The sequence below is a fragment of the Cibotium barometz genome, chromosome 1 (genome assembly GCF_041138505.1).
Source record: "Cibotium barometz isolate CiBa-2024 chromosome 1, ASM4113850v1, whole genome shotgun sequence".
Taxonomy (NCBI): Eukaryota; Viridiplantae; Streptophyta; class Polypodiopsida; order Cyatheales; family Cibotiaceae; genus Cibotium; species Cibotium barometz.
The window spans coordinates 48,486,508-48,500,765 of record NC_141046.1 but is presented as its reverse complement, the minus strand read 5'-3'; the positions used below and the strand labels follow the sequence as shown (position 1 = coordinate 48,500,765).

General features: G+C 41.8%; 2 protein-coding genes across 4 annotated transcripts in view; one reads left to right on the top strand and one right to left on the bottom strand.

The window, feature by feature from the left end:
• The first annotated feature begins 3,639 nt into the window (after positions 1–3,639).
• The window catches only part of MSH5 (MUTS-homolog 5), a 164,998-nt gene continuing 154,379 nt past the window's right edge, over positions 3,640–14,258 (top strand). For all 3 annotated transcript variants that reach the window (XM_086802993.1, XM_086802985.1, XM_086802975.1), the window contains exons 1-10: positions 3,640–3,819; positions 4,764–4,795; positions 6,547–6,641; positions 6,904–6,984; positions 7,091–7,166; positions 7,414–7,477; positions 10,561–10,715; positions 10,915–11,016; positions 11,099–11,129; positions 11,232–11,263. In XM_086802993.1, the coding sequence (XP_086659119.1) occupies positions 3,778–3,819; positions 4,764–4,795; positions 6,547–6,641; positions 6,904–6,984; positions 7,091–7,166; positions 7,414–7,477; positions 10,561–10,715; positions 10,915–11,016; positions 11,099–11,129; positions 11,232–11,263 (710 nt within the window). In that variant the 5' untranslated portion in view covers positions 3,640–3,777. The remainder of the gene's footprint in view (positions 3,820–4,763; positions 4,796–6,546; positions 6,642–6,903; positions 6,985–7,090; positions 7,167–7,413; positions 7,478–10,560; positions 10,716–10,914; positions 11,017–11,098; positions 11,130–11,231; positions 11,264–14,258) is intronic.
• LOC147642107 (uncharacterized) lies at positions 12,055–13,389 on the bottom strand. The gene has a single exon (XM_086803005.1). The coding sequence runs from the start codon at positions 13,387–13,389 to the stop codon at positions 12,157–12,159; it is 1,233 nt and encodes a 410-aa protein (XP_086659131.1). The 3' UTR covers positions 12,055–12,156.

The following is a 14,258-nucleotide window of genomic DNA, read 5'->3' as shown; positions in this document are numbered from 1 at the left end:
TGGGTTTCTCCAAGCGAAGAGTATATTTGATAACGTCTTTTCATTTTGGGGGAAGCTGTAGAATGGGCTAAATCTAGCCAGTGATCCCTTGCCATCCTCTTGTTGGACTTTCAAAAAGCGTAATAATAGAGTGGATTAGGAATTCTTAGAAGGCATGAGTGGCACATGGGGTTTTCCCCGAGGACTTGAATAGAGGGGTCTAATGCATGTATAGGGAGGACCATATCACAATTTTGGCATACGGGGGAGCAATTTTAGATTTCTTGCTTAGTGTGGCAAGGATGCCCCCTAGCTCCCTTATTAAGCCTCAGAGTAGCACGGGCAATGAGCACGTTCTTTTGGGCTACCCCACGAGTCTTGGGCCGTAGATTACCTCTATGTCTACAGAGGAAGAGTCATTGGACTCAGATTATACCACCATGTTTTTGGAGGCCTCTTTGTGCCTTTCGTACAGCCTTAGGGGTTTTTATTTGGTAGCATAAGCCACCATTAATTAGCACTGGTCAATGGGATTTTGGTTCAGTGATTCTGTTGGATGTGTGGTTCACTTGGATTGAGAGAGAATGCACTGCCATATACCTTATTTGCTCGATTGGCATTGACATCTCCCTAACATAATAGCTTGTTGCTCCTATGCTCATGAGCATTAAAAGAAAACTTCAGCATTAGAGTAGTAGGAGGTTTGATTTGGCATCTAGAGCCTTGGTGGTTAACCAAGTGCTAGCAGCCACTACTTGGTTTATCACTTCTTGTTGGGTTCTTCATAGGGGATGCGTTGGTATGGCTAGTTAAGTCACCTCATTCAGAATTTTCTTTGGTTGGGATTAGATGGCACCATACACACCATGACTAGAGTTGCTTGGGAATCCATTATCCTATCCAAGAGCAGGAGGGGGGATTGAACATCATAGACCTATAGGTGTAGTGTAAGTCATTGTTGTGTATGCTACTTTGTAAGATGATTGTAATAGGACTTGGCACTGAGCCATGGAAGGAATTTCTTATGCTTTAGGTTTTAAGGTGGCTAGGGGAGGTGATTAGATATACATCCCCCGTTTATCTTCTCGAAGGCAGTGCATTTGGCTCCTATCCTCCCCTTTGGTTAGATCCCTTCTTTAGGCTTCGGATTACATGAGGAGGTCCTTCATTCACATACCTCCATGACCATCTAAGGAGACTAACATAAAACCCATTATTTGGAATGACTCGATCTTGGATGAGTATGGTAGACCTTATGGGGGGCAGCTATGCATATTCAATGGGCTAGTAGAGGGAGACTCTTTTCCCCACAGTACTAGATTGGATGAGGCTTAAAAGCCTCATGGAGAACCAGAGAGGGGTGCTTACGCAACATTTGAGGGGCACTAATCAAAGAATTGTGCAAATTGATGCTGCCATACCCAACCACTGATGAAGCACAAGGACCTTCTTGGAAGGGCTTCAACACTCATGGTTTTAAGTTTTCTTTGAGCAAGTGTTTCTCTACAGATTATGTGCCTCCCCACTCCGGGGAAGGATGATGCACCAATCTTGACGTACCGATCTTTTTCTCTGTACAGGATGGATGGTATGTGACATGTAGGATATCACCATGGGGCTGGGGTGGTTCATCCTATGAGAGTTTTTAGAAGAGCAGTGAAGAAATTTTATATTGATCCTACCCCAGGGATGATCCCAAATACTTGGATCCTTTGGTTGTATGGTGGATTCCCTATCAAGTATTTACATTAGGACCCCGATGGAGTGGGTATGGAATGATGCTACCAACTTGATGAAATGCATGCCTTTCTTCAGTTATATTGTGCGGAACGCCAGGCATCTTATCTTGGACATTCAGAGAGTCCCTACCCTTAGACCTCATCAGGACACTTATGGTACGACACTGAGGGGTTTTTGGAGGAGGTTGTGTCATTTTTATAGGAGGACACATATATCCTCCTTTACTAGTGGAGATCGGTAGTTAGGGTGAGCCCATCATGCTCTAGATGTGTAGGAGCTTTAGAGATAGTCTACCATTACTTATGGGAGTGCAGGGAAGGACATATGATTTGGTCTGCAATAGCACATCTCTGTGGAAGGATGCTTACATTTCTTTTGGTGCTACCATTTGGTTCACACAATTGGGTTCATAGCTCAGGTATAATTGGAACAATGCTTACATCTCCTTGGAAGGATGGTTATATTTCTTTCGGCGGTACCGTTTGGTTGACACAATCAGGTTCACAAATCAAATATGAGGGGAGGAACGACAGGGATCTAATCATTATGATCAATCAAGGAGTTGATTCGCTAGTAGTACCATACTCGAGACATATCCGAGTCACAATACATCCCACCTACACAAAGGTTAGACAGTGCATGGGAGATTATTGCTAGCAATGTAGTGTGGTACATTTGGAAGGCTAGATGTAGTGAGGTAATTGAGAGTACTTTGGTTTATGAGTCATTGTGCATTTGAGGATTTGGAATGATATCATCCACACCCTCATAGCCACTTGGGCCATAATCGAGGGATCTTTGAGGGCTCTGGAAAGAAAGTGTGGCTAGTTTATGAGAGAGTGGGATTATGCCATCTTTTTTCACTCCTTCTCGTATGGGACCTTGTTGGTAGCACAAGGCACTTGATTGGTTGAGATTTTTCCCTTGTTTGGTTTAAAGTTTCCCTTTTGTATATTTTTCATACTTAATAGAAGTATCTTTTCTAAAAAAAAGAATCATTCCAAACATTTAAGGTGTATCTACTCTATTACTTGGTATACAACTATGTGAAAGTGCTCTTTTCTAAATGGAGGAAAGACACATTTTCCTATAACTATTCATTTAGGTGGAGGATTGTACCACCTCTTCGCCATACCTTGTGTATGGTCTTTTTTTAAAACGTGCATAAACACGTGCACACAAGGTTTGAATGCTTTGTATGTTACTAGCTTTTGACAACCATACTTTTTTTAAGTTGGAAAGAATAGTTGGAATACCAAACAGTGCTAAACAATTGCTACATCCTTCTTATACGAGGGAGTTTCGCTCAAGACGGCCTAGGTGCACACTGGACTTGTCTTTCCATGTCTTCATGCTAGAGCTTTTCTAGACCTAGCTTCATTGTCAACATATTGTAATGAGGGAGAGGTATTTGTTGTGTTTAAAGAGTGAGTGACTCTTAATTTACAAGGAAAAAGTTAGGGGCAAAATTTTCAAGGGTTTTCCAAAAGTCAGCATTTTTTAATATATTAGCCCAAGGTAGCATTTTTGAGTAAATTTTAGAGGAAAAATTATCAAATTTACATTAAAAGTGAGCATATCTTGAAAAATTTCAAACATTCACCAAAGTTCTCTAGAGACTCTACCTTCTATCAAAGAAAGATTCCCCAACCCATCTCTACTTTGACCATAGGATATGCTCCTTATTTTTACCTTACAATAGACTAGAAAACGTACGATGGAGAAAATGTACTCACTTTATATTTCTTACATCTTAAGTCCGTACTGAGTTTATATTTCTTACATCTTACACTAACAAATGGTCACTTGTTGTGCCCAAGCAGCTAGTGTGGAAGGAGTTAAACTTCTTAAGAAATTTTCGAAGAGGTTAATTGATTCTTTCTTCCTATCAACTCCCCACTCCCCGCTGCATATCCTAGTTGGAAGAGTGGACGCTTCAAGCAGGCATTGTGATGGGAATATAGGCATGCAGCGTGCGAGGCTCCTTCTCTGATCGTTTGCTTTGTAACAGACGCATCCTGTCAAAAGGCTCGGAGGGGTAACTCCAACTCCAGAAAGATGGAAGATTCTGAGATGGACGACACGTACTCCGAATCTCAGGTGAGAGAAGTGCGCGAGATGCGCACACACAGACACTCACCCCTTGGTCTTTCTTTTTTTCTTTCTTAGTTTCTCTTCTCGGTTTAACACACACACACACACGTACGTTTCGATCTTTCAGTCTTTCTTTTTCATCTTAACACACAGTCGCGCGCGCGCAAACACAGTTTTCTCTTAGACTCGCTCTCAGAATGGTTTCCTCAGCACTGCCGGAATTGTTTTTCAATAGCCATCACCTCGCACACAACAAAAGCTTCATGAGATGGGAAGAAAAAATGGACGAAGGCATCAAGCCCGGTTGAACTGGTTTTTGTTGTTTTTTTCTTTTTTGCCCTAAGAGCAATCTTTGATCTCTCTGCAAGCCGATCTTTTAAAGGCGACAAAAGCTTTGCTGTAAAGCTAGTGTTGCACGCACAAATTAAAGGTCTTGTTTAGATTAAGTACTGGAGATGAGAAGCCTGGACTTGTCTCTCTGCTTTGCTGCTACCTTGTATACCATTTTTTTTTTGTTGGTTAAAAACCTCCGTGGCAAGAGCACAGAGAAGAGCTGCAAAGGCTTCCCAGCAGACACTAAATGGTGTATGTATAGGTGCAAAAGCTCCACGCGCCAAGGGCACAGGATAGAGTTGGGAAAGCTCCCCTGCAGACACTAGTTGGCCTTTTAAAGTTTCGACTGTATGTTAATGTTTTGCACCTGTTTTGATCCTGTATTAGTTAGTTGTGTGGTTAGTCACGGCTTGAAAAATTGAGATTTAGGAGGCTGCCTGCATTGTAACGTGGTGGAAACAGTTTCTGTAACATTTCTTTTGCAAGTTTTCCTAATTTAACGGTGCCAGGGTTCAAACTTGGGACCTGCCTTTCAGCAGGCCTAGTGGCACCCCCTCGGGCTAAAGCCTGCTGGCATTTCGTGTACCATTTTATTAAGTACATTTTTGTTTCTGCAGGTTTACATGGCTTGCATTTTGCAAGGACACAGGTACTGCTTTACAAAATGCCTTATATCTTTCTAGTTAAACACTTACCGTCTTTTTTAATCTATGTAATTACATCTGGACCACATGTGCCCATGCTCTATTACACACACCGATAAAGAATCTGATCGATTCCTATCTTATACAACTTCCATAGCCACCATAAAAAAATTTCTCCTGAGCGTCAGCCTTTTCTGGTGATCCCGGGGCTCATTGCTTTCCCTCCGTAAGGAAGAACTGTAACATTTCATCATACAGGGTACTGATATTTAAAACAATTTTGCATCCATGTTTTGAGCACGATCAGTCCATGCTGAACACAGGTACACTAGCTTAGGTACAGACTAGCACATTGATTTTTTAATAGGACCAGACTTCAGGTATTGATAATTTTTTTCATGCATACCTCATTAAACACCAGCCAACCAGTATTCAATGCTTTGACTAATTTTTTTCATCGTACAGGGTTCTGATATTTAAAACAATTTTGCATCCATGTTTTGAGCACAATCAGTCCATGCTGAACACAGGTACACTAGCTTAGGTACACACTAGCACATTGTTTTTTTCATTGGACCAGACATCAGGTATTGATAATTTTTTTCATGCATAGCTGATTAAACACCAGCCAACCAGTATTCAATCCTTGGCTAATGTACATGTGCATGTGTATGCATTATGCTGGTTGATGAAAACTCTTAGGCTCGCAAGATTACTACTAGCCTCAATCTTGTGATTCTTTCCATAATCTTGTCATTATCACTTGCCTAACCTTGTTATCAACGTGTGTGCAGCTGATATGCCTGTTTGCACGGATGTGTGCACACATTATGCTGGCTGACAAATACTGTTAGGCTACCGAGATTAGCACTGGGTTTACTGTGGGCATGTTGCTGGCTGATAAATACTCTTAGGCTTTCAAGATCACCACTGGCCTTAATCTTGTGATCCTTGTCATAATTTGTCATTATCACTTGCCTTTATCTTGTAATCCTTGTTGATAATGTACGAAGCCTTCTAACTACAGCTGGGGCCACCTTGATCTGCTAGATCAAAAATGCCAGAATCATACATGATGCCATACTGCTAGCACAGGTTGACAGAAAGAAAGTTGAAAGTTGAAAATCGTGACATTATAAAGTTCAAAGCAACCACAATGGCAGTTACTCTCCAGATGCTAATGAAGATCACAATGCTAGCAAAAACTTGAAATCCAAATCTCAGTATGTACTGCAGATGTTGTGCGATGGCTGCCTAAGATTTTACTTGTGAAGGCAATCAGCCTTTGCCTGGGCCACTTTCAGTGCTACATAAGGAATTGGCATTTGAGACTTGTACCATCTTCCAAGATTCTACATAATACATCAACTTTGGAAGGGGAGGCTTGAGTTGAGCTTGAAAAGTGTTGTCCCTATTCTCTTATGCCCTGCAAATGGCACCAAACAGCGACAAAGAGGCACACATGGTGAACAGGTTATGGATTACATATTATACGATTATACAGTGAGTTCTCTTTTAGTGACTACAACAGGGTTGCAGAATTTCTTGGCAATGGAGGGCACCCGTGCTACATAGTTACCTTCATCAAGCTAGTTATAAGCACTTCTGGATTGTATGGTGGTGTGGACGCTGATAGTCAGATCTGGCTAGAATTTCTCGATGTGTTAAAAAATGCCACAGGATGCTTACAACATTCAACCAAAGTAACAGTTCTATAACATGCACGCTTATTTCTTTGGTTTTGTGATTCAAACAGGCTTGGAGTCGCATATTATGATTGCTTGGACCAGAATCTTTCCGTTCTAGAAGCCTGGGAGGAAGGAGATGAAGATTTTCCTTGTATCCAGATCTGTAAGTTCGACAATCACCTTTTTGGTCATGATTGGTCCATGGAATATGCATCTTTGTGCTTCACGGATAGGATTAGTGATGGCACCAGTCAAAATCTGTGTACGTGGCTAATATTATAAGTAATAATCAAGGTTGGATTTCTTCTCAATATGCTGCATTGTTTGAATTAATTCTGTAATTTTACAGCTCTAGATTGTTATTTTCTAGTCAAATTATGTAAATAAAATTCATAACAAATTAAATCTTTTTGATTTGTTTGTAGTGAAGCATCAGGTGCAACCGGCTGTGATTTATACGAGCACAAAAATGGATGAGACTTTTTTGGTTGCTCTCAAGAAGAAGAGTATGTTCAAACCTTGATCAAGATGTGCTTAGAGACCAAATCATTCGAAAACTCCACCAAAGGAGGCCATAAATACATTGATTTTTGTTTTTTATTTCTATCACAGTGACACAGGCTTCCAAAGAACTGGTGGTGAAAACGTTGAGAAGTTCACTGTTCAGCTATGAACAAGCATGGCACAGGTTTGTATTGTGGGTATAATGATGGATGCTTCTAGAACCTGCATGCTGGTTAGTATAGTTGGGTTATCCATTTAGCATATTTAGATTTTAAAGCACGAAGAGGGGTAGTTATCTCTGTTATTTGTTGTGAGAGCAGCATAGATAATGTATGTGTTGCTTTGTATTGAGTTAGATTAAAATCAATGCTTTTTCAAAAGTTTTACACCAAGGTTTTAACTAGAACGCCCTTCTTGGAGAGGGCTTTTAGACTGGCATTTGTTCAGGTGCATGGGATGATAGAAGATCTTAGTGTCAAAGAAAGAACTTACCTGGTAAGTCTCTTTAGCCTATTGTTGATCTGCATAACATGTTTTCGTAGCCATCTGTGTAAGTGAATGAGTATTGGAAGAACCCTATTCTTTCACTTAAGTAGATAATCCCCAAAGACAATAAAACTTGTAGATTGCATGTGAAAGTTATTTGAAGCAGGAAATCTTAATCATCATAAAGTATAGGTCCTGAAGAATTAGTAGGGAGATTACTCAAACTAAATGTTAGCTTTTTGTTTTTATGGTGATAATCAATGGATGAAGGAAACAACCATGTTCTAATCTCACAAATCTGCAGCTGCATCACACATGGGGAACTTCTTTTGCCAACCTTAAATCCTCAATGGAGACATACCCTTTTTTGTATGCGACACGTTGAAGGTGCTTAATGTCAATGCAAATTTCAACACAAATAAAATTGGCAAGGTTGGTCCCAAAGTTCATTGGAGTGTACAATGTTGGCCTTTTGCATGTGCTGTGATCTGCCATGTATCCAGCAACTCAGCGGCATGACCTTGAACGATGAAATTTCCCACCTATCTATCATCTTCAATGATATTTCATTGCGAAAGATGTAATTTAGTATTTTCTTCCTTTGGCAAGGATTTCATTGGAGTGTGTACAATATTGGCCTATGTGCATGTGCTGTGATGTGCCATGTATCCAGACTCCGGTGCCATGACCTTGATCAATGAAATCTCCCTGATAGTTCACTGTGAAAGATGTAATGTGGTCCCTTGAAATGGCTCAGACTTGCATATGTGTTAGAATTTGTGCATCTCGGTGTTTTGGGGATCTACCATTTATTTGGTATTTTACACATTTTCTCCTATTTATTTTGTCCAGGGCCAGTTGGCCAGCCCTAGAGGCAGTCGGCCAGGTCCCTACTGCACTATATAAGGAGTTCCCCATTATTCACTCATTGATCCACTTCCCTTGCACGTAGTTCAACACTCAGTTGCTGGCCATTGCCATTGTAAAGCTTTACTGCTGTTATAAAAGGTGATCTTGTCCAACTCTCTCAATCTCCTTTGCACTCTCTCATATGTTTACTGTTTATACTTCCGCTTGTGCTATCTCCTTCATGGTATCATTCGCGTAGGTCTAGGCTGCTCCAAGCTCTGCAAATCTGCCCGTTGTCACATCTTTGCCTTGCGTTTTCTGCCCTATCTCCTCCTGGCTGAAGATCAGCCCCAAACAGTGGCTGCGTTTTCACACATTGCTGTGTTTTCTGGTCCAGCTAGCCCTTCTTGCCGCCAGCCAGTTTGTTGGCTGCGTTTTCTCCTACAGAGGCAAGCCGGCCTGGTTTTCTGGCTGTGTTTTCTTCTACAGAGGCAAGCGTTGAGTTTGGCTGCAAATTCTGCTCCGGCATCAGATTTGGTGAGTTCTCTTGCATGTGGAGTTGCCATACAAGTGGCTGTGTTTTCTTCTATAGAGTTGCCATACAAGAGGCAAGCCAGCCTGGTTTTCTGGCTGTGTTTTCTTCTACAAAGGCAAGTGTTGGAGTTTTGGCTGCAAATTCTGGTCCGGCATCATTTGGTGAGTTCTCTTGCATGTGGAGTTGCCATACAAGTGACTGTACATTTCCTTCTTCCTCCAGGAGTCCCTGCCCTTCTGGTAGGAGGTTCCCGGTGGTTTCTTGGACTGTTTTGCTGCTGGCCAGCCTCTTTCTCTCTCAGGTTTGAGAGGAGGCTGATTGTTCTTGGTGCCTTGTTTCGTTGGAAAGCACTTGAGAGAAGTGTCTGAGAGATGAGATTTTTTCTTTGTTACTGTGGATATGGCTCCCCCCTATACGAACAAGGATGACAAGTCGAAAGGACCCAACTACGCTTATTAGAAACTTCAAATGTGGATCTGGTTCATCCACAAGGGTTTGTGGGACATCGTTCAGGGCACTGAAAGGAAGCCCGAGCCTCCTCAAAACTCTAGGCGGTGGACTCAGGAGCAATAGGATAAATTTGCTATGGAATTACAAGACTGGGAGAATCGGGACTTGAAGGCGCATTCTATGCTTGTGCGGACAATCATCGAGGAGGTCTCACCGGCAGCGTAAACTCTCACCAGTGCTCATCAGGTATGGTCAAAATTGGAGGATCTCTTTGCACGAGATTTATCGATGAGGGCAGTTACCTTGCAGGGGCGGGCGGTTCTACGGCTTGTTATTTCCTGAAAACAATTCCATGTAGTCTTTTCTTATGAAGGCCAAGGTTATCCATGACCAGTTATTACTGGTTATGGGTGCTGCTTTGTCCTCCTCTCAGCTGGCTGCTCTTATCCTCACCAAGCTTCCTCCGAACTATGATGTGATTTCTCGATCTTTGCGGTGCTAGGTCACATCCAGTCAGTTGGATTTTGATGATCTTAGCTCCCTACTTTTGGAGGAGGAGTCCGTTCTCATCTCACACGGTAAATTGAAGGTGTCAGTCAACAGTTCTGACCAGGCACTTTCCTTAGTTCAGAAGAAAGGTCGGAGTTGTTGCTTTACTTGTGGAAAAAGAGGCCATATGTCCAAAGATTGTTTGTCCAAGAAGAAGGACAAGACCAAGGGCAAGGCTTCATCTCAGAGAAAAGGCAAAGACACGACACAAGATAGTGATATAGATTCTAGTACCACTTCTAGGGCTCCCAGGGCGCTTCCGGCTTAGGAGACCCCAGATGGCGTGCTTCTCTAGTACACATGCAGTTTCCCTCATTAGCTTCCAGCCAGAAGCTAATTAATCGGAGAACATAAGGATCTTGGAAAAATGAGTGCATTATCTGCATTTGCAAGAAAATGAACATTACTTTACAATCTGCTGGCAAGGATTTTTAAGAAGGATGATGGAATTCAACATGCGTGGTTTTTGATGACTTTTTTTAGACCCCCCAAAAAGGAGCCTTTTCCTAAGTAGAACAGAACATACAAGAGGTAAGAGTCTAGTACATGACATTTCTGTGATGAGAAGACTGCTCGATTGTGAGTCACTTGGCTGGGGTAAAATTCAAAGCATCAATGAATTTTTGAATTGCAAAGCTAGAGTGAGTTTGTAAAAAAAAAAAAAAAGGAGACTTCTATTAATTTATTTGCTAAATGGAATATCTTGCAGCTGAAGTCCATGATGAATTTGGACAGTGAAATGCAAGTTCGTGCTGCTGGAGGTCTGCTTGAGATTTTACAAGAAGAGATGCTTATTGACCCTATCAAACACAATGAATATGAAACAAACATGCTCCAGATACACAGTATTTCTGAAATCTCCATGTATCAGTGCCACTTTCTTTCCTCAAACTTACGTAATCATTTTTTGTTGTTTACTTTGTCAAATTTATCTTTTCAACGTTAGCAGATACATAACTACTTTGCAAACTTCACATTTATGTGCTAACTACTTTGCAAACTTCACATTTTGATTTGTTGAATGGTTCACCAACCATTTGTGTGTGGCTTACTTCAACGACAGGGATAAATTTCTTACTCTGGATTTTGCAACCTATGGTGCACTTCAAATATTTCAAACCGACAAGCATCCAAGCTACATGGGTATTGGCAAATCCAAAGAAGGGTAAGAAATTACCGGAGATGTGTAACTTGGTATGGCATGATATAGAACTTGCCAGGTGACCTAACTCTTTGTGTTTCTACAGATTTTCTTTGTTTGGAATTTTTGCAGACAAGGTATGACAGATAGTCACTGTTTTTGAATCCAGGCATTTGATCTCATATCTATCAAAGCATGTAAAATCTCTCCAGTAAAATCTTGTATTGGCTGTTTTACAGTGTGTTACCTTGATGGGCCGTCGTCTATTAAGGTAGCAATTTGGTCTTCATAAAGGCAGAGATTAGTCTTAATTTTGGTTTTCACTATCTAACTTGCTTTCATTATCAGCAATGCATACATACATACATACATACATACATATATACATATATATATATATACACACACACACATACATACATACATATATATATATACATATGTATATATACATACATACATACATATATATATATACATATGTATATATATATATGTATGTATGTATGTATATATATGTATGTATGTATGTATAAGACGAGCACGATACATTGATCGAGCGTTATGTTGAAATGTGAATCCTGGATCATTGGCTTGCAACAGAGGCCACAAATCCAAGGCATTACATGTGTGCTGAAAGAGATCCCAAGCTTGTCGTTCCACATGAAGCATGTGAGAATGTCCAGTAGTATTATCCACATGATTTGGAGCATTATTAAAATCGCCACAAAGAAATGCATTAGAACGCCAACAATAAGAGGAGATGGCATGCCACAAACGAGCCCTGTCAGTAGAGGCTGTGTATGCATACACACCACCAAACTCAAAAACTTCCCCATTGATAATACATTGAACTACCATCCATCTGCCAGCTGGATCATTGAATACCAATATGGGAAATAATTCATGGCGAACAAGCATCAGCACTCCAGAGTATCCAGCGGATCCTGCATAAGCTATCCAATATCCCGCAAAATAGGAAGTTTGCCCGGCAAAATTATGCTGATTATGCTCTTGAAGAACAACAATATCTGCCTTGCAAGTATGTACATAGTGCCAGATTAGCCTCCATTTATCCTGATTGCATAATCCGCGCACATTATATGAAATGCAATGTATAGAACTATGCATCTTAAATGGTGGGCGAGAAAACCAACAGAAAGCTTAAGAACTCGTGCCCATGGGCACATCCGCATCTGTCGCGGAAACATCAGCTGCCAAATCAAAACTCGAATGTGGAGGAAACAAGTGATGGCCTTCCGACGTTGAAGCAGTGCCCCCTGTAACTACTTCCTTATAGGATCGAACAACTTTATCCCAGGCCTGAGCCAAGGAAGAGTTATCATTACAAGGCAATTTTTGCTGAACAACATTCTTCAAGGGGGGCACATAATTGCGAGAAGATGGTAGAGTACGTGCTTTGACAATTTTCTTGGGTACTATCCACGCCTGAGTAGCAGGAAGCTTCTCTTTGCCCTTGTCTTTGATGTTCGGGGAAGCAGGAACATTTGGCATTTGAGACTGCTTCCCTTTACCTTTATTTAGTCCAGTTGTTGATGTGGATGCAGAAGCACCTTTAGATTGTGCCTCAGGGGAAGATTTCACTGGAGGAGAAGTCTGAGGGGTAGGGACAGCCGAAGGAGGGGGTTGTAGATTTGGTTCAGAACATTCAGATTGCATATGACCAAATTTGCCACAGCGAAAACAGGAATTGGCAAATTTCCCCCATTTAAGCTTGAATGGTCGCTTTCCGACCACTGTGTCCCCAGAATCAACGGTAATGCCCATAGGAGCAGGAAGATCAGTGTCCCATAGAATACAAAAACGATTTGTATTGGCATCCAACTTCGGGGGGCAAATCACTTTGCCCAATTGAGCAGCCAACAAAGGAAGAAAATGATGCCAAGTACGAGGAAAATCCACCACTTCAACCCAAACCGGACACTTATGTCGAATAAGGCTCTGATAATCTTTAGTAAGAGCCCAGGGAAGAACATGAGTCATTTGCGTATTGAAGAAGAGGGGAGACATTTCCAACAAAGCATCTCTAGCTTCCATGTCTGCTAACAAGACCTCATAGAATCCTCTTGCTCCAAAATAAACACCCCGGACTGCTTGACGCTTAAGCAAGAAATCAACCCATTGTCCCACATCCTGTGCACTAGGCATCTTGCCCGGGAAAAAGAGAATCACTGCATTCAATGCATACTGCGCAACCGGATCCATGAGCTCCTGCACCGGAATACGCACTTCTGTGACTGGAGCAGGTCCTTCCCAAGCACATCTTGCTTCTTCGAAATCCTCATGCAGGCATTCCTTAATCAAAGACATGGCATCCAAATTCGAGGTGTTCATTGCTTTCCGACGCTTATAAATGGCCAGCTCAGGCGATTCCATCATGCACACCTTAAATTTTCTGTAATCCCCAGAACTGCACACACACACACACACACAGAGCAGGGACGAAGTGGCAGAGGGCAACTGAAGATGACAACACACACATACACAGAAGATCTGAGGCTGGGCAAAACCAGAAGAGGCGACTAATTAACCTTCTATCAGAGGCAAGGCAGGGGAGGCCAGCCGGCAGCAAGAGCATTCAACGGCAGCAGGTTTAGGCGATGGCCAACAGGCGGGTAAAGATCAGCTGCAGAAGAAGTTGACGGCCAGGAGGAACAGGTGAATGGCCAGCAGGCGGGTAAGATTTAGCACCAGCAGGCAAGAAGGAATTAGCTAACACACACACACACACACATACACACACAGAGTAGGAGGAGGGAGAGACGAAATTGCAGGCTCACAAAAGGTCATTGGCAACCCACATACTGGGATCTTATATGTGGAAAACTTGAAGGACACATTCCGGGATGTCCTTTCACTTCTTCTTTCATTATTGATTGGAAGGAAGTTACTTCACATATGATATGGCATGGTTCCCGATCTTTGATGGGCAATTCCCTGCGGCTAGAGAGTTTGCATTGGAGTCGTGTATTTTCTTCCACTTTGGTTGACCGTTCACCTCGTCAGGCATATTTTCTATCTCAAAAAGGAATTTGTCAGATACATCAGGTGGTGGATGACACTGGTCAGGTTCTTTCCTTCTCTGTTGCGGCGGATCGTTTTCAATTGGGATCCCATTATTCTCATCTTTGGACAGAAATTCAGCGGATGATTGCTGATATTTCTCCTTTACCTCGCTTGAATGTGGATTCCCGTCTATCTGATTGGAATCTTGGAACCACTCCTATGAAATGTATTTCAGCTGG

Bases quoted from the DNA above. Each gene is read 5' to 3' on its own strand.
- LOC147642107 (XM_086803005.1), bottom strand. From the start codon at position 13,389: ATGGAATCGCCTGAGCTGGCCATTTATAAGCGTCGGAAAGCAATGAAC.